This window comes from Cyanistes caeruleus, chromosome 24 (genome assembly GCF_971803275.1).
Source record: "Cyanistes caeruleus chromosome 24, bCyaCae1.hap1.1, whole genome shotgun sequence".
Classification (NCBI taxonomy): domain Eukaryota; kingdom Metazoa; phylum Chordata; class Aves; order Passeriformes; family Paridae; genus Cyanistes; species Cyanistes caeruleus.
In genome coordinates, this window is record NC_141724.1 from 4,344,704 (window position 1) to 4,365,191 (window position 20,488).

Consider the following 20,488-nt stretch of genomic DNA (forward strand, 5'->3'; position numbering starts at 1 on the left):
GATCATTAGTCAGAGGAACAATGCAGGGAGCTCTCTCCTCCCTCATTTCTACACTGGGGTAAAATGTCTTCTTAGATACATGTCCTGAATGAGCAGTTTGAGTTCATGGGTGAAAATACTGGGCGGGGTTTTTGGGCTCATGCTGTTCAAGAGTTTGGACTCATCACTGAGCCTCACAAATCCCTGCATTACCTTGATTAGAAAAGGCTGATGCCTCTGGAGCTTTTCTGATAGCTCTCTGAAGTCTGTCACTATCTGAAGGCTTTTCACAGCAGAACAGACTGTGCAGTTTGTGGGAAGTGCGGAAGTGTTCTGTCTGCAACCTGCTGCCCACCAGTCCTGGCATTCTGGGGAAGAAACAAGGGAAACCTGTTTAGTAAGACCAAAAATGAAATTAAAAGGAGACAAATTCAATGATAAACTCATTATCCCTAACAGGAAAGACTGAGATTTCTTATAGTTTCTGATGACTGTAACTCAAAAAGCAGCTTTGCCAGGCAGGGAACTGAAGGAAATGTTTCCAGCACATTTTGGAGATACAGCTAAAGGTTGTGAGCAATGGGAGAGCTTATGGAAATTCCACTTCCCTGTACATGAGACACACAGGCTCAGCTACCTCTCCACGAGCAACAGAAGGATGGCAACCATCACATTTAGTGTAATTAAACAGAAACAAGTCCATAAGCAAAAGAGCAACCCAAAAGTGTTATCAAGGAGATAACACCCAGTAAACAAAAAAAGATCCAGGTTGGAAAGAGTAACTCCCACATGGTTAGCATTGGTGTCATGAACCCTGCTAGGACATACCTAAAATCATCACCCTCCCCTTCACCAATGTGTTCATTTAGAAATACTTTGTCCCAGGTAATTGTTGCCCAGTCTCTGATGTGCAGAAAATGCTGGCCAAATGTCAGATTTCACCAAGACATGCTGCTGCTGTTTTCATTTATCCCATGCATTGACTTGAAGATGAACTGGGGAGAAGATTCCCAGCATGAACAACCCTGCACCACAGCTACATTCATTTTAAATTCCAAAAATTATTGTTAAACCACAATGAGCTGAACTGGCCTTCAATGAACGCTGCATATGTTTACATCTTCAAAAATTCAATTTTTATATGAAAACACAACTTGATGCCTATATCCAGCCTCCCTCCTCTAACTTAAGAGCTCTCCCAAAAAAACGGAATCATTAAGAGAAGGGACTTGTTGCAGCAGGGAATGAGCAGGACAATCCTGAACACCCCATGCATTTCTATGCTAAAGGATATGCAGAGCAGCCACCACACTGAAAGGGTGTGGCTCTAATTTACAGAATCACAGAACCACACAAAGATCAAATTCCAACTCCTGGCCCTGCACAGAGACATCCCAAACTCCCACTCTGTGCCTGAGAGCGGTGTCCAAACTCTCCTGGAGCTCTGGCAGCCTCAGAACCGTGCCCATTCCCTGGGGAGCCTGGGCAGTGCCAGCACCCTCTGGGGGAAGAACCCTTCTTTGATACCCAGTCTAAATGCCACCAACACAAATTTTATATTTGGAGATACAGCAGTAGGTTGTGAGAAATGGGAGAGCTTAATGGAAATTCCACTTCAAATACAGATTTTATGGCAGTGACAGCTCTGGTGCTTCAGCCTTAATCCAGTGGGGGAGGCTTAACTTAGGCAGTGGCAGCAAACCCATCCCAAGCCTGATCTGTCAGGGTGGGTCAGGAAACATCTCACGTGAAATATCCTCACCAACAGGCCCACCCTGCCAGCACATGTCAAAACAGCTCCAAAGTCTCCTGGACATTGCTGCAGGCAACTCAGGAAACGGAGGGGATGGCAAAGGGAGAAAGAAGAGTGAAGTCTGGCTGAAAATTCAAGTTGGGATACAAGGATGCACAGCAGCTTTTTGGGGGAAAAAAAGACCACACAAAACCTGCCTGTCACTGCAACTTCCAGTCACATTCACACTCGTGCACTTCATAGGAGAGCTCTTGTTTTATTTTCCCCTCTGACATCTGCAACGGGTCAAGAGGAATGTTACAGAGGATTTACGTTCATTGGGACATCACAACAAGGAGCAGACCGGGATTCATTTTGCTTCGTTCTTGCTGACTATTTCCAACTCCCAAATGCTGCATTTCCCACCCTACTGCTGGGATATGGACTGAAAGGGATCAGGATATAATTCCTAGTCTTTCTGGAAGACACATCTACACCGCTTTCAGGGAAAGGGGGAAAAAAGGCAAAATAAAGTATAAAATCCTTCTTGCAAGCAGAAGTCCCACTCCCATGAGAAACTGCTCCGATGTACTTTCCCTCCCTGCTCACAAGAGAAAAAAGAAAATCTTTGTTCCATTGCCTGTAGAAAGCTTCAGTTTTACAACAACAAAAAAACTCAACTCACAAAAAACAGCTGGTCAGTGACAGGAAACAAAAGACTGAAAGATCTCACCAGAGAAAGGGCAGTCGCTGTGAAGAGAACAAGAAAACATCTCTACGGTCTGTCATCAGACGGGGCGTGGCAAGACTGTAATTTCTCTCTGGGCAAAACTCAGAAACCTCATCCCTAAGCATTAAGCACAGTTGTCCCCAAATCTTCCCTCTGGGCTCAGGGCAGTACCCCATGGAACAGGATGCTAATCAGCTTGACAGTACAGAGCTTGATTCCTCTTTTGAGCCAGGCTGGGATATTTGCATTCTCAATTGCTCGATTCAGGAGGTGATTTCTTTTCCCCATGAATAACCAGAGCAGAGCACTGGTTGAGAGCATTTCAAATGCTGCAAGTGGGGTTGTGGGATTTTTTTTTTTTCTAGTAATTAATCTTTTAGATTTATTGTGGAGGGTGTTAGTCTGTGCACCAGCATGTGTGTGACTGGCATGACAAGTACAGGCAGCGCCTGCCCTTCCCAGGGAGGGCGGGAGGAGAGATGGTGCACACAGAAGCCAACTGCCACTGGGGACCGGGGCAGGGTTTTACCCAGGATGCTGATTTTCTCTCCTTACCCTCCCTGCATTCCTTTTCCATTATCACCCTGCCTGCCCAGACACCCTGGGGACTGTTCCGGTGGAAGCCGAGTGCGCTGTCTGTGCACACACACGGCTGCTTGGGGGTGCGAATGGAAGATGCTCTTTTCATCCCAGCACAACCCTCACACCATGGTCCCATCCACTCCCAACACGCTGAAGTGCTGGGCGTGGGCAATTACCCCTGCGGAGCTGGAGAGCAGGAGAGCAGCTGGAGCAGTGACACATCCAACTATTCATTACGACACAAGTGTGGCCAGCTTCTTTCTGCTTTCTCACCCCTTTTTGAGGGGCAGCCTTCAGTTTGTCCAACAGAACTTCAGCTCCCCACCGGCCATAACCACCTAGTATTTCCTTTTATGTGTTATTATTTCTCCAGAACAAGAGCTGCCTTTTCCCCCGTGTCAGGAGAGCTCCTAGCAGAGTCAGGGCTGGGACTTTCAGCTGCTAACACAGCACAGACCGAGAGATAACAATCTTCCCTTAAAACACATCTATGATTAATAAATGCTACAAGGAGTTTATGACTCTACTTTCCACTATGCAGAAAAATAATTTTCAAGTCACCACCAATTAAAATGAGTACCCCGCCCTTCTTGGCTGTTTTCACAGAGGATCTCCCAAATTTTTGGCTGCCCCCAGCATAAAAGAGGGGTGTGTGTGCACAGCCCCAGAGATGCTGGGTGTGGATGATCAGATTGTAAACTCAGGGTTCCTGAGGAGACCTGGCCCTGCTTTTGCCCGTTGCAGCAGAGCAAATTAACTTATGGAAACTTGCCCACATGGATCTGAGAGCAGGATCTCAGCAAGCCCTGATCTTTTTAGGGACCATATGGAGGGTGCAGGATCAATCTGCCAGTGCAGCAGGTTCAAGGGAAGCCTCTAGCAGGGGAAACTTTTGTTCCTGCAGGATCCAGAGCCAAAGGCTGCTTCTGACCCTAACAAAGTGTTCAAAACACAAACCCTTCTGCTTGTAGCACTGCAGGTGCTGAGGCAGTTTGCTGGCTCCCCACCAAGTTGGTTTGCTCCCTAGCACTCAGGGCTGCAAGGCTGAAGTGATCTTCACCAGGCAAGTGCCAGCCAGGTCTGCACAGGGAAGTCTGCTCCCAGGGAAGACCCCTCAGGACTTCACAGCCCCCCCAGGTGTTGTGTCCATAGGGGCTATGGCTGCCATCACCCACTGCAACTGAAACGAAGCTCCCCAGAGGACTGGCTGATGTACTGAGCAGCTTGACAACCTGCAAAGGCTGGTTCCAAACCCCAGATTCCTCTTTCTGAGGATGAGACTATTGCCCAGACCCACCACTTACTTCACCGGAGCCAATCCTAGGAATATTCAAGCAACTTCAGCAAGCATTGGATGAGCTCAGGGCTCCCAAGAATGGCTGTGCACTGAACATTCCCCAGACATTTCTCTGTGTCCTTTCTTGTAGGTGCACTGTAGAAACCTGGGTGTTTTGTTAAAAGGGGATTCTGCCCCGCTCAGGTGAGACCCCACCTGCAGAGCTGCCTCCACTCTGGGACCCCAGCACAAGAAGGATGTGGAGCTGCTGAAATGAGTCGCAAGGAAACCACAGAAATGCACCAAGGGCTGGAGCCCCTCTGCTCTGGAACCAGGCTGGGAGAGCTGGGGTTGCTCATCCGGAGAGGAAAAGGTTCTGGGGAGACCTTAAAGTCCCTTCCAGTGCCTAAAAGAGATCTCAGAGAGGGATCTGGGACAAGACCTGGAGTGTCAGGATGAGAGGGAATGGCTTCCACTACCAGAGGGCAGGGAGAAATGGGATATTGGAAAGAAATTCTTCCCTGTGAGGCTGGGGAGGCCCAGGCCCAGGTTGCCCAGAGAAGCTGTGGCTGCCCAATCTCTGGAAGCATTCAAGGTCAGGCTTGACTGGGCTTGGAGCAACCTGGGATTGTGGAATAATTCAGGCATCGATTCATGATCAGAATCTCTGACAGAGGTAAATCCCATCCTTCTTACTTTACAGATGTGGGAATTCCAAGCCCTGTAGTTACCAGGTGGCACAGTTTGGAAGAGGCATTTGGAGCACTTTGTTGCACAAACAATGTTTCCCAAACTCTATCTTGCTGAAATTCTTCACTAGGCTAAACATTGATTTGATCATTTATAATGTCTTATCAAAGTCAGGCTAAACTGATGGGCTCTTAAGTAAGTCAGGCAGGAAGCAAAAGGATTATTTATTATTAATTACAGCCTGCAAGTCCTGATTAAGGACTGTATCACAGTGGGGTTTTAAATATATACTACAAAAAGTGTCCCTGTTCAGCACGAAATCCTCACCCCTCCCTCATACTGAACTTCTACTGTACCTCTGGGTATACTGAATATATTTATGCCATGAGAAGTAAGTACCTCCTAGTTTGGTTCACAGCATTTTTAGGAACAGCTAGGAACAAAATAACTGCTACCAAAAAAACCCATCAAGAACCCCTTTATTGTTGTTCTGGGTAGAAGTCAACAGCTTGAAGAACTACTTGTTCATCTCACTAATGGGTAACGGCTGCTCCACCAGCCCAGGGATTATTAGTCAACCTCAAGCAAAGCACAAAAATGATTTTGATCCAACCAGACATTGTGAAATCAAGTCTGCTGAGCTGAGCCCAAGAGGAATTCACAGTCCACTGGGGCAAAAGAGCATTATTTCCAGGAATCTGCACCTACCAGTCTCAAAAATGGAAGGCAGGGACCAAGCTATCAGGAAAGCATCCAAAGTCCACTCCAGCTGCACCTCTGGTTACCTGCCCCAGCGACAGCTTGTGCTGCATGAGCAATCTGCCTCAGAGGAACAGCTTTGGAAACAAATCCCTCCCAGCTGCTGTCACCTGCCTGATGGTGGCCTCTGCCTGTAAAAGGTTTGACATGTCTGTGTCACAAGTGCACAGAGGGCTCTGCCAGGCTGCTAAATGCCTCTGCGAGAGGCCACCTATGGCAAACGCTCTTCCCAGGAAAGCAAATCTAACGTAAGATTTCACTCTGCAAATGAGCAAACAAGCAATTTGAAGGCTTCACAACACAGAAGTAAAAGGCAGAGTATTTCGTGTTCCACAGCACCACAATGGTTTGGGGTTACTTTACTACCAGAAAACCCAAATAAACAGCGAAGGCTGAACGAAGGCCAAAGTAACAGAGAGTATGAACAGCTTGGCACCACCCTGCCCTGCAAAATCAGCCCTTTTTTTCCCCTTTGAACAAGCCAACACATGCCTGCTGGTTGCTCTCAGGTTATATCATAAAAGGGTTGTTTACACACACAAAAGATCAGATAAACTTGGCAGCTGTGCAGTGATGGGAGGGAGCCCTGCACATGCTGTGACCCACAACCACCTCCAAATACTTTAGCCCCCAAAGCGCGTGCACCAGAACACGCACAAAAACAAGAGCAAAAACCAACTCAACTTTGCTTAGGAAAAAAAAAGTAACATCCTTTGAGAGCAAGAGGAGAGGCAACAAGTAGAAATCAGATCCTGCCTTACCTCCCAGGCAGACTTATTGTGCAACCCTTCTTTCAGAGCAGGCCCATGCTCTGAAATCAGGAATCCCTGAGCCCCATGTGTCAGACAGAGCATGGGCTGCAAAGCCATGGAGAAAGGCTGGATGAACACCTGGGTGCTCAGCTCACAGGGAAAGGCTGGATGAACACCTGGGTGCCCATGATGCTCTCAAGAAGCAGCAGCCTGGGCAAGGCAGGCATACTGGATGCTCTCCTTCTGCACAGAGCTGTGCCAAGGACAAAAACACTCCAAGGCTTGAGCGAGAGAAGCATAGGGAAAAGTGTTTTGCCTACAAAGGGTTAAGATCAGAGAAGAGACAGGAGCTGGCCAAGTGCCAAGGCAAGCCTCCAGCTAAACCCAAGGTGGGCCAGCCAAGAGGCAGAGGCTGCTGCCCTCTCCCAGTAACCAGCTGCTGTCCTCCCCCAGTAACCCTGCTGTGACCCGTCCCCACAAACAGCTCTGGCACCCAGCAGGCTTTAGTAACACAGTGACAGGCCATTTACAAGGTGTTGCTAAACACAGTTCCTCCAGCTGGGCTCCTTTCTCTACAATAATTACATATAAACCCGTAAACATGATTTTAGCCCTACTGGTCTAGGGAAAAAGGGGTATTTAACACTTCTTCTCCAAGCTGGAGACAACCTGCACAGGATCTCTTTTCCAGCACTGAGGTCCATGTGTGCTTTGTCTGATTTCAGGTGTGCTAAGCAGTTACTGACCCAGCTGATTCTGGGCTGTGTAGGATGAGTGTGCCCAGGACCAAGTGTCATTATTAAAAGCAAAACTGGATTTTCCTCGAGATCATTACAACCCCTGCTACCAGTACAACATGCAAATTGTCACACTGGGCCACAGCCTGTTCCCCACTGACAGACCTGCTCTGCTGAGCTTTTGAGCTACAAGGACTGAATTTACTATGGGCAGACACACAAGTTAATGTGAAAGCAGCTTAATGCTCTGCTCATCACATCACTGCATGGCTGGCAGGGAACAGTTACCAACCAGCTGACATCAAAAATTGTATTTAGATATTAACAAGACTGTAGGGATGACACAGTTGTGAAGGGAAGAAAAATCAGGCAGAGTGACCACCAGTGTGGATTTAAAATTTCTGTTAAAAGAACAGGAAACCCCTCTTCATTTGGCTTTACTGCAGAGAGCTCATATATTACTTCCTAATGCTTGCAGGGGAGACAGCAGCACTTGTACCCCTATACTGCACCAGAGAACTGGAACACAGAGGGAATTGTCCATCCACAGCCTGTGTGAGAAATGAATCCAGAATGCATAGGTCCTACTTTTTCCCTGGAATAGCATCAGATAGCTGTGAGTTAACCCATGTGGCCATCACAATGTACCATGTTCCTTACAGCAGGCAGACCCAGAGGTCTGAGAGCCCACTGCCTCTCTGGGGTTATTAATGAAGGGCTGATGTGCCAAGAGCCACAGGCCCGGAGCAGCCAATATGACCCAGCACTAGGGCTTTCACAGGCTCTGCATAAACACCAGCTCAGGAAGAGCAAATGCAAACCACATTTCCACAGACCTTTTCCCCAACCACAGGGACCTTGCCCTGGGAAAACAGCTGGAAGAGAGGCACAGACCCAAGGGTCTAAGAGTCAGCTATCAAGGAACAAAGAATGGAAACATAAGGTTTAATATGGGAATTGATCCGGGGGGGGGAAAAAAAGTCAGCAGAAAGAGAGCACAGAGACAGGCAAAAAGGAAATTTACTTTGGACTCAATCCTATAAACAATTCAAGAGAGTTTTGTGGATCCTGCTCCTCACCTCAGCTGCTCCAAGGTCCACCCACAGCCACTAATAGACAGGCAGCCCTTGTCACCCACAGCACAGCTCTTGGGTGGAAGGGACAAGGATGGAGGGGAGGTCACCATAAGCAGGAGGGAGGAGGGAGCACATCCTGCACCTCTGTACCTCCCAAAGCCTCACCACCAATCTGACTGGAGCTCTTGGCTCTCAGGGGAAACCCAGCAACTGAGCTGCCCTTGTTCTGCAACACAAACCGGGCTGCTCAGCCCACACCTCCCAGCAGACCGGGCTCCAACCTCAACCCTGGACACAGGAAAGCTGCCCCAAAGCTCAGGAGGGACAGCACAGCCCAGGCTGCCCCTGCCTGCCCAGGCACAGAGGAAGGAGCCAGACCACCCGTGCCGGGCTGGGCCGTGTCCGCACCACGGCAACGTGGGCCAGCACTGCCGGTGGGCCACAGCAGCCTCCAGCTGACAACAGGTGGCTTTCAACAGGAACAGCCCCAGCTGGCTTTGAACTGGTGCCCAAGCACAGAAAGCTCCAAGCTCCATCCTCAGCCCCCTCAAAATTTTCTTCTCAGGACCTACGTAGGGAAAGGAAGAGGAGTCTGTACGTCGAGTCCCTTCATTAGTGGTTTTCTCTGCTGCTCAGGCACAGTGCAACCATCCCTTCTATCTCATTAATGCATATAAACATCTCCAAGGGATGCCAAGAGGATGTTCCAGACTCTTCCATGGTGCCCAGCAAGATGACAAGGAGCAATGGCCACAAACTAAAATACAAAATTTTCTACCTCAACATGAGAAAGAACTTATTTTCATGGAGGGTGGCAGAGCACTGGAACAGCTGCCCAGGGAGGTCATGTCTCCTCTCCCTCTGTACACATTCCAAACCCACCTGTTCCAGGTGACCCTGCCTTGGCAGTGGGGTTGAACTGGGTGACTTGCAGAGGTCCCTTCCAACACAAACTATTGTGGGATCCTATGATCAGAGAACACCAGACCTGCCTGCAAGACCTCCTGGACTTACACTCTCATCAACAAACAAGACACAAGATGCAGCTTTACCCCTTCCCTTCAGCATACCACAAGGCCAAAATTACAACACAATCAAAGCAGGGCTGAAAGGGCTTGGGAGAGCACTCAGTTGCTAGCTAAGGAACTCCTTCCAGATCCCTGCTGGATGGCTTCACCAGTGTCCTTTCAGCAGCAAGCTGTGATGGTGACACCAGTGTCATGGGGACAGTGTCGGTGGCCACAGCTGCCTGCTGGGAAGCCAGGACATGAGGGATTCCCACAGGAACTCAGCCAAGGTTCAGGCTGGGTGCTGCACTCTCCCTTCAAATAGCCAGAGTCTTGTCCAGTTCCTTTTGCTGAGGCAGGATTAAAGTCACTCCAGCCAACCCCAGTCAATCTGTTAATGGGGATATGCTGTGGCTTCCACCACAACCTAATTCTGTGGAAAGAGAGCAGCAACTGCCTCCCCCTCTCCTCTTTTCCCCAGAACTGGATTGCTGCCCATCCTATTGCTCATCGCTTCTGAAGACTTACAGGACTCACACAGGCATGAAAGATTTTATGTGCTTTTAAATAACAACACTGCATCCTTCCTCTCCATCCATCCTTCCCTTTTCCCCTCTTCCTCTGGATGTTTGCCCATCTCCTCATCATTCAGCTGGTTTTTCCAAAGGTAGTCAGAACTGCTCCTGCTCTTATTTATCAAGGAGATGCTCATTGTTTCAGGCAGCCCTTGTCCTACAAACCTTTTGCTGTGCCAAGGAACATCCCTGGGCTCTTCTCGTCCAAAGGGACCCTGTGCTATCTGAAAGAAGAACCTGTCAACTTTCTTGACAAAATCTGACTGAACAAATAAAATAGAATCCCAGACTGGTTTGGGTTGGAAGGGACCTTAAAATTCATCTTGCTTCACCCCCTGCCATGGGCAGGGACACCTTCCACTATCCCAGGTTGCTCCTAGCCCTATCCAACCCAGCCTGGAATGCTTCCAGGGATAGGGCAGCCACAGCTTCTCTGGGCAACCTGTGCCAGGGCCTCCCTAGCCTCACAGGAAGAATTTCCTCCTAACATCCAACCTCCCCTCCTTCAAATTTAGTCCATTACCCTTTGTCCTGTGCCGTTGTGAAAAGTGAAATGAGCATTAAAATTCCCACTGGATTCCATCTCAATACAGGAGCAGGGGGGTGTTCATCCGTGGAAAAGTGGAAAAGCTGGAATGCAGTAGATAAGCAGGCTTCTAATGTCAAGTGCTTATCAGAGCCATCTCCTCACCTTTGTTTTTCACTCCCAGAGATATCCCAATGTATAAGAAGAGGAACAATGGGGCATACCCAGTGCCACCCATACAAACTGGAATCAACAGAAATCCCACGATGGAAAAGAGGGAGGGAGAGAATGCAGAATGGTGCTGGCATTTCAGGGAGCCCTTTTTAGCTCTGGCAGGAAGGTCAGAGCCAACACAGACAGCTCCAACACAATGAGGTGCCCAAGCTAAATATAAATCTGACAAGGGCAGGCTATAGGAGTTTGTTTTTACAGTGAGCCACCAGACCATCAACATTGTGCCACATCCCTGCTCAAAATAATTCACAGCTTTATCATCACTGACAGTCTTTGTGCTCCAGCAGAGGCAGAGCCCAGGCTTGCACCCACCTGCCAGTCTAAGTCAGTGAAATGATTAACAAGAATGAGAAACAGCCAAACTTTTCCATTTCTATTATGACATTCTAGGAAAATCTACGATGTTGCTCTGCTGTAATGGGATCACCTCACAGGGAACCCTTATCTGACTTCCTCACACACACACACACTGCCCTTAATGTCACGTAAACACGACAGCACTCAATCCCCCAGGCCTTTCCCAATATGCCACTTGGCAAAAACTCCTCTTCCTTAAAGCAGGCCACAACTTGAGGTTTTTACACTTTGCTCACAGATACCAAGATTTGCTTGAGAAACTGGTTTTGCTCTACTCAGAAGAAAAAAGGAAAGGTGACATTTTCCCAGCAGAGCTATCTCAGTTCTGATTCTTAGAAGTGCAAAGATTTCTAGAGGAAAGGGAACTCATGTGGAATAAAGACCCAAAGTGTTAAAAGCAAGGAAAAGAGAATGTGCAAGAACAAAATTATCAAGTTAGAGATAAAATATGCTTCAGTCCCAGTGAAGCTGGAACTTAGGATGCTATTTTAAGTACAGTGGTAGGAAAAGAGAAAAGCATGATGCCAAGCCAGCAACACATTTATGGTGCCCTGGAGACGCCCGAGTGACTCGCGTGGCTGATATTTAAGTTGGTATTTCTCGCTAGCAGGGAAAACATTTCCTTACTCTCCAGCATGTACTTCTTGGCAATGGGCAGGGACAGCAGCCGGATGTGCCCGACGAGGGAGCCCCAGGCCTGGGCTCTGGAGAGCGGCGCTTCGGGTGGCAGCGGGTTGTAGGGCTGGATCACCAAGTAAACAGTCAGCAACACCAAGCCCAGGGTGAGCAGACCCTGTGAGGGAAAACAGGCACAGAGTTAATCACACTGCAGGTAGCTGAGGTGTCCTCACAACGGGACACGCCTTCTATTGGTATCAAAGGGCTGTGGCTGTGCACCACAACATGAACACTCTTATTTTTGCTGTGTCTCCTCATTCAGCTGCAATGCTATTTATGTGCACAGAGTTGACACCCAATTTTATTATTAGGGCTGTCCAAGGATGAAATTAAGCAGTCTTCAAACCCAAGCCACACAAACAACTCTGTTCCTGTATTTTAGCACTGCAAATAATCCAGCATGAGATCAATCAGGATTATCTACAGATAGTTCCTTTTCCTCCCTACCTAATCAAATAAAAGCTTGCACTCCTGCCATGTCTCTTACACAAGGAAAACCCTGTGGCTTTTGCAAACATCCGTCAAGCCTCGAAACACTTTGGCAGAGTTGGCACCAGCTCCCTCCTCCATACCAGAATCCCAAATAAGCCTTAAAGAGATGACATGACGCATTTCTCCCCCTGGCCAAAGTCAAACTGAATCAACAGCAAAAACAAGAACAGAAGCTGAAAGTTCAAATTTGCAGTTTCCTGTTCTCCTGCCTCATTTTACAGCTTTTTATAGGACACAAGGAAGAGAGCTTGAATTTTTTTCCAAATAAAACCCAGTGCAATAGATTTGTAGAGATGACACTAAAGTATTACTGAATATTATGTCAGTGTGAAACTTTTCAGACTTGAAGCAAACATCTGGTCTAGTGGAAGGTGTCCTGCCCATGGCAGGAACTTGGAACTAGATGATCTTGAAGATCTCTTCCAACCCAAACCAGTCTGGGATTGAATGGTCTCAAACCTACCTAACAATAGCATCTTTTCACCCACTTTGCAAAAGATTCTACAGAATCTCTTAGTTAAGACTTTTAAAACATTTTTCTACCATCAAGCATGATTATAATAGGTTCGTTTCATAGACCATAAGGAGAATAAAAACATGTATAAGTTTGTGGCAGGGTCAGAAACAAAGTCCTGTTCACTTCATTATTCAACCCTGAACTTCAAGAATATCTTTCCTTCCTCACATTTCCACTCAGGATGCCAACATTAGGAATCTTAGTCTGAAAAATCAATCCAGATCTCATTATTTAATAATGGAGATAGAAGATGTTGACAACATAAATTTACAGCACACATGAGCAATTCCAAATCTTGGGCAGCTGTCTCCTGTTCTCAAAGCAGCTCATGGCATGAAGGAAGGAAGCTACACTTCACAGCTTTTTTAATAAAGATCTTGGAAAATTAATTAATAAAATGTAATGGGAAATAGAAAGCTCAAGTGCAAAGGAGAACCCTGACCCTCAAATGCTGTGCTCATGCACAGAAGTCATCTTACCTTGTAGAGAGCCACTAAGACAGGGTACCGTGGAGGGCCCCTCTGGGGTTCATTTCTTTCCAAGAGTTGCTTGATGAACTTCTCAATGGCTTTTTCTGACATGCCACACTGGTGGCCAGTCTGTCTCACCAGATCAATGGTCTCGGAGAGCTTGTCATAGATGCTGAGCTCATTGGCCGAAAGCTCCATGGCCTCCAAGGAGAAATCCCTGAGGAGAGATGGGGTGCGTTAACAGGAATCAACTGCAGCCGCACCACCCAACAGCAGCGTGCACAGCCATCCCAGCAATGTGGCAGTGCCCAGGAAATAAGGAAGGCTCCTCTGGAGCAAACCTGCTCCCAGCCAACAACACAACATTGAGCTGCACTCCTGATAGTCTCTGCTGGTTCAGGATCTCCCACCAACTCAAAGAAGCCGTGAAATTTCCTGACAAGAGCAGAACCGGCTGAGATTCGCAGCTTATGTAAATGAACAAAGCTTCCCAGAAATCCATGAAACTTCATTTATTCATCTATTCCAAATGAATCCATCCCATAAAGCAATTGCTCACCAAGTACAAAAGCCAACAATACAAAGCTGATCATCACACGCAGCAGCCCCGCTAAGCCCTCCCGCGCTATAATTTCAGTCGCTTATTTTAACCCAGATTTGTTTTCATTAAATCCCCCATCAGCAATAGGGACAGGACTGAGAAATAAGCAGAATGTGTGGGGCAAAGTTCAGCAGTTTACAATTTGTTTAAATTTTCGCAACCTAATGTCCAGGCCAACTGATTATTGAGTAACAGCAACATAAGAGCAGCTGCTCTGCAGGCAACAAAGCCCCTCACCTTCCTCTCCAAGTTTGCCTGCAGGTCAGAGATGTCCCAGAACTAAGTATCCCAGCAAGAACTGCATTGTGCTGGGTGACAAAATGGCATCTGACAGCCAATTATTTCTAACTTATAAGAATCTACCCATGAGAGATCAACATTAAGTTGCAAAAAAAAAAAAAAAAGTAAAAAGTATTTTCCTCTATCACTTCCACTCTGCCACAAAGGCCTCTTTGAGAGCAGCTGATGGGCTCAAGAAAAGATGTAAAGAAATTACTGGACAAGGTACAAGTTGACAATGTGAGAATCACACTGTAAAAAATTTTCCCATTGCCTGGGGGGAAAGGCATCTGTAGAGTTTTGCTTTGCCTCTTGTTTCTGAGCTGGGTAACACTAACCTGATCAAACTGGGCCAGCTGGGAGAAAGTTTAGAAATGCTCTGCCTGGAGAGCACAGCCTGAGGATCATCACATAAAAACACAAGAAGCACAATGGATAATCACAGCTGAAAATTCAAATCAGGACCCTGTCCCCATTTTGCTCCAGTTTCCTGGGCCCAGGAACCACCTCACGAATCCACTTCACCTAATTCACCACTTTGCTCCTCAAATTCTGTCCTGGCACTGTGAGAAGTGTAAGTATCCCCAGGGCTCTGTACACACCTCCCAGCACAGCCTGCAGTGAAAGCACAGAGCTGCTCTGCTCACCTGAGCACACACTCTGACCAGCCCTGAGTAACAAGCCACCCAAACTTAGATTTGCTCAGCTGCAATTTGTTCTGGCTTCTCCCACAGCACAAATCAGCCATAACTCTACGTATGGCTAGAACTAGAGACATGATAAAGCTCAGATTTGAACTCCGATTTGCCTTTAAAGGACTGGCTGACAGCTTTCTGCCTAAACCACGGGCTCCTATAAGTCACAGCTCAAGCAAGGGCAATTTTAATATCTTCTTTTTAATGCAACACTGGGGTGTATTTTCAAAAACCCCTAGGTTTCACAGGACTACTAGCTTCAGGGATTGCTCCTCTCCCCACAAGACCCACCCTGTTCTGCCCTTGCAGACTTGTTTATATGATCACATGGAGCATCAGATCAGGAAAATTATCTGGCTGAAAAATAACCACGATTTGTTTGCTCAGCAGCTGCCTAAGCATTCAACTCCAGCAGTTAATGTCAGATGTTACATTAACATCAGTGTCAAATTTCTAGCCACAGACACAGAAACACCAAAAAGGTAAAAATGGCAAATTAAAACCCAGCCCCAGAACACATTGCACTACATTACCAGGTTAATTAGCTCCTGGCCCTCTTCTACCGACATTCCTTGCATTCCATGCAAATATTTGTCCCAGATCTTGCCACCTGAGCAGCCCCATGGGCAAGCAAAGCAGGTTGGATCAATAATATCTCATATTAACCTCCCCAAGACAAGGACTTCTTCTCATCTGTAAAGCACCTGCCATGCACAGGATGATAAAAACAAACCATTCCTTTACTAACTCTTTCATTCACGCAATAACCTGATTCATGGAACAAGCAAGAGCCAGCACATCTGCAGGATATTAATGGCCTTTTTTTTTTCCCCTCCAGCTTTTCTGGTTATTCTAGTTGCCTGGACACTGTAAGTGGTGTGCTAAGTGGTCTGAAAGATTATCTAGTGTCCTCTGGCTCCTGAGTGCCAAAGCTTTCCCCGGTGAAGCTGTCCAGTGCAGAATTCCAGCAGATTCAACAAGCTTCTCCTGCTTGCAGGATCTGTCTGGAACCACTTAAAACAAACATCCCCACAGAAATGCTGTCAAACACTGTGGTTTCCCCTTTTCCAAACAACAGAAAAATCCTGCTAAAATACAACACAGAGATATATCTCAGTTCCCACCCCTCTCCATTTACATTCCACTCTGAGCAAACACCTTTGTAGACAACCCCTGTAAATCACAGACACTAAAAATCCAATCGAGCTCTTTGACAAATTCAAGAGTAACTCAATCTTCCAGCTAGGAAATAAGGCATTATGATCCCACATCGTTGGGAGAACAGATGAGGCCTTAAAAAACAAATAACGACCAATAATTTCTCTTCATATTCCTCCAATACAACCAACAAAACAATAACAGGCTACTGTACCCTCTTTGCTACCACACACACTCTGAACAGGGCTCATCCCTTGCAAACCCCTTAGAGCGAGGCCTTTGAATGAGGAACCCGTATGTTATCCTGGTTTTTTATAAACTCCACCACCCTGGGAGGAATCAGCAGCTCTCTCCACAAACAGAAAGAGCGATGGCACTTGGCTTGCAGGGTTTGCACCCCAGCGCCCAGTTCTGCCCACAGAGCCCAGGGTGGTTAGTCCAAGGCTTTAGAAGGTAAATATTTAGACAGAAACGTTGCTGGAGGAATCTTTAATAGGGAAAGCTTGCTCGCCTTGCTGGTGAACCTACAATGATGTACATATGTTTAGATATAAAAATATACTCCATTTGCTTTAACACTCTTGATGCCGCCTCCCTCGCCCTGCCCGGGGATCAGGTCCCAGCCTTGCGCTGAAACCCCTCCGGAGGAACCCTCACCCGGCCACAGCCCCACGGCCTCGCCCGTGCTCCTCTCAGGCAGAGGAGCCCCAACGAGGGGATTATTCTTAAAAATACATCAATAAACTGAAACAGGACACCCCCAACCCCCACCCCCTGCTCCGGCCTCCACAAGCCGGGGAGCCCCCCCAGGCCGAGCCCGCGGTGAGAGGCCGCGCTCCGGGCCCCCCGCGACCCCCGCCCGCGACCTCACCCCGCTCGCGTCCCGCCCGGCGGCTCCTCCCGCTCCGGCTGCGGCCCCGCCCGCCCCGCTCCAGCTCCGGCTCCGGCTCCTGCTCCGGCTGCGGCCGCGGCTCCTCCCGCGGCGGGGCGGGCGCGGCCCCGCTTCCGGCTTCCGGCAGAGCCCGGCCCGAACCGGGGCCCGTACAGTGCCCGGGGACTCGGCACCGCCCCGGGACCCCTACACCGCCCAGGAAACACTGCCTGGGACCTCTACACCGCCCAGGGAACATTCCTCTGGGTCCCAGCACCGCCCCGAGACCCCCACACCGCCCAGGAAACACTGCTCGGGGTGCCAGTACTGCCCCGAGACCCCCACACCGCCCAGGAAACACTGCCTGGGACCCCCACACCGCCCAGGGAATACTGCTCGGGGTGCCAGTACTGCCCCGAGACCCCCACACCGCCCAGGAAACACTGCCTGGGACCCCCACACCGCCCAGGGAACACTGCCTGGGACCCCCACACCGCCTGGAGAACCCAGCACTACCCGGGGCCCCCCAGCACCACCGGGGCCCTCAACACCCGGCCCGGCCCGGCCCAGCCTGGGACCCCCAGCACTGCCCAGGACTCCCAACACCCTGTTTGGCCTGAAGCCTCAACACCCCCCAGGTCCCCACCAACACCTGTCCTTCCACTGCCCCAAACACGCCTCAGAACGCCCCAACACTGCCCTGGGACCACCAGCACTGTCCTGGGACCCCCAACACCCCCCAGGACCTTCCAACACCCGAGCCAGCTCCAGGGCCTCCCAGTGCCACAAACATCCCTCAGGGCCCCCAACCACCCCGGTACCTCCCAACAGCCCCTCAACACCCTCATCGCTCCCCTCTGGCACCCACAGTGTCCCGCTGAGACTCCCTGCATGTTTCAGCCCAGAATATGGAGAATATGGCACCCATCTCAGTCTGTGACTGCCCTCAACCCAGACCAGCCTGAGCCTCCCTTGGATCATCAGAGCTCCTCAGGACCCCTAAGACCCTTCCCAGCAGCCCTCTGAGCCCATAAATACCTTGAGACCACCCCCAGCAACTGCCTGACCCCGTCATTACACACAGACACCCCACCAGTACCTACCTGAGCCCACAAACACCTTGAGACCACACCCCAGCACCTGTCTGATCCCCCATCACTCACAGACCCCCCCAGGAAACAGCCGAGCCCCCAGGACCCCACCGGCACCGTAAGACATCCCACACAGCACCCACATGAACCCTCAGCATCTTCCTGAGCTCTCAGCACACACAAGAACCCCCAAAATCTTTCACAGCCACATCCCACAGCACCCCTAACACCTCCCTCCAGTCCCCAGCACCCCATTAGACCCCGATATCACCCTGCAGCCCCCCAGACCCTCCAGCACCCCCTGGGAGACCCACAGAGTGCCCCCTTGAACCCCACTTATCCCCAGCCCCATGGGGGACATGGGTGCCCATTCCCACAGGTCAAGCGACAAGCACACAGTTAACACCCCCTAAAAAAATGTAGAAAGCCCTAAAAATTGTGGGAAAGGCTTTGAGGAGTAAAGGGCTGGAGATGGGACAAGGGAAGGTCCCTGGAGGCACCCCTGGCGTGAAAAGCTTGGGCAAATGCAGGAGCGAGGGCTTTCAGCCTCACCGTGCTCTCAGACATGAACTTCAGTCCTTAACTGCAATTAAACATATTTTCAGTCAGCTCTTGATTGTGGGTGTGATGGGTGTTTTTGGTATCTCTCCAATGCATTTTCATAGAATGCTAGAATGGTTTGGGTTGGAAGAACCTTAAAGATCTTCACGTTGCACTCCCCCTGTTCCACTAAAACAGGTCCCTTTAGAGCAATCTTGTTTCAATTTCAACCTTGTTTAAGTTCTCGGCCTCAACAACTTCCTGCAGCACTGAGTTCTGCAGATGAATTAAACATTGCAAGAAAAAGGACTTCCTCTACTCAGGTTTGGATTTCCTGCCCTGTCAATACCAGCCCAGGGAGAGGGATTGTCTCCTCGGCTTGATTTTACTGTCTTTCCAGGGGAATGAGGTGGAATTCTGGGAGACACTCCTGGGCAGAACCCAAATCCCATGGCTGGGGCACTGAAAGCTGTGGTTGAAGATTTGTTCCAACTTGTCAGAAGCTTGTGTGGGTTCTCGGCTTCCAAGGTGGATTCATCCAAGTAGGATGGTGGTAAACGCCCGCTGCCTTTGGGCTGGTATCCGAGATCTTCCCAATCTTGGCTTGGCTGAGGCAGCTCTTCTAATTCTTGTGGAGCGCCTTGAGGAATTTCAAACAGCTTAAAAGGAAAGCACCTGATTTAAAAAAAGCATCCTGTGGTCCAAACAAGCATGCATTTCCCTCCTGCTATTAATATCCCAGGCCTTGATCCTCCTCCAAATACTCGTGCAGGCGTTTAATGGCTTGCAAAGGAGCGGTGCCTTTGATCCTGGAGTGGGAATGTTTGCTGGGATGTGAATTATTAAAGGTGAAAGATGCTTTCAAGTGCAACATGCTGCCCATGTTTTCCAATGTGATTTATTGCCTGCCCAGTGTTTCTCCTAGCCTGGCAATGAAAAATTCATCTCCAGGTTTGGCAGGGATGTTTGGAGCGGAGTAACTCATGCTTTGGGCAAAAACTCCATCCTTTTTTCTAGAGATTATTTCTAGGGGAATAAGACAGACATTTCTTTCTGCCTGCTGTTCTGGGAAGCCTTTTGTTTCTCCGCTCCCACTTTGGGCCCTGCTCGAGCTCCCCGGTCCTTCCCTGCAGCAGCAATATTGCAGTGGGGAGGAATTGCTGCAGCTGCTGCCATCTAATGGGAAAATTCAGCCTCCACGGCCTCAACTCTTCATTTTGGAATCAAATAAAACCATTTCTTGCACAATCCTGCTGCCACTCGGCCAAGCAGCATCTTCCATGTACAATCCCAGCATATTTAGGCAAAAGAAAAAGCTGATCTGATAGGTGGCTTTACATGGGGAAGTGTTACAGACCCAGGAGAAAGAAGTTTTTGGGTTGATCCAGCTGAAATGGGGCTTCTCTTATCATGGATCAAATTTGCAAAGTACATTTTTATTTATATTATTTTTTAAAGAAAAGAATAAATAGTGAAGAGGGTCCCAAACCGTAAGAAAAAGCCATTCCAGATATCCCAAATACCAAACCCAGGCCCAGCTCTGAGCCACATAAACCCTTCCTGAGGAGCTGCTCCATCACTAAAAATATTATATAAAGAAATACAGTAAAGAGGGATAAACATGGAATAGGAGCATTGAATATATTGCATTAAGAAAATAAAGTGCTTTAATGATTGGGCCAAAGGAAAATGACTTGAGGTCAGTGGGGGGGAGACACAGGGGATGGAGACTTAGGGTACAGAGGTACTGGAGTGATAAATTGGGTGTGCACAAAAAATAAATAATCCCTTAAAGATTCAGAAATTCCAGAGTCGCTGCAAAGTTGAGCCCTGGCTGGTGAAGCTGATATATATATATATATATATAATATAATTATAGATGAAAATATATAGTGTTGCTAGAAGCTCAATTCCTCTTATGACTCTATTTTTTCTAAAAGCACAAACTGGCTACTATTATGCTTTTCCATTATGCATATATAAATAATAGTGGCAACAAAAAGCAAACCCAACTAGGCAGAATTATATCCCCAAACTCTGCACATAAGCACAGTCTTTAAATACACCTGTTGAACTGCTGGGAA

General features: G+C 48.4%; 1 protein-coding gene across 9 annotated transcripts in view; it reads right to left on the bottom strand.

Moving 5' to 3' along the window:
* C24H6orf89 (chromosome 24 C6orf89 homolog) overlaps nt 1-17,960 on the bottom strand; it is a 32,347-nt gene extending 14,387 nt beyond the window's left edge. For 3 of the 9 annotated variants that reach the window (XR_015279095.1, XR_015279094.1, XM_086862234.1), the window contains exons 1-4: nt 17,877-17,960; nt 13,179-13,386; nt 11,640-11,805; nt 193-347 (exon numbers count right to left, since the gene is read on the bottom strand). Coding sequence is in view for 5 of the 9 variants with exons in the window: in XM_086862234.1 (XP_086718360.1) it covers nt 193-347; nt 11,640-11,805; nt 13,179-13,386; nt 17,877-17,929 (582 nt within the window). In the remaining 4 variants the exon portion in view is untranslated. The other 6 variants (XR_015279097.1, XR_015279096.1, XM_086862235.1 and 3 more) reach the window with 4 other exon arrangements.
* Between the last annotated feature and the right edge of the window lie 2,528 nt (nt 17,961-20,488).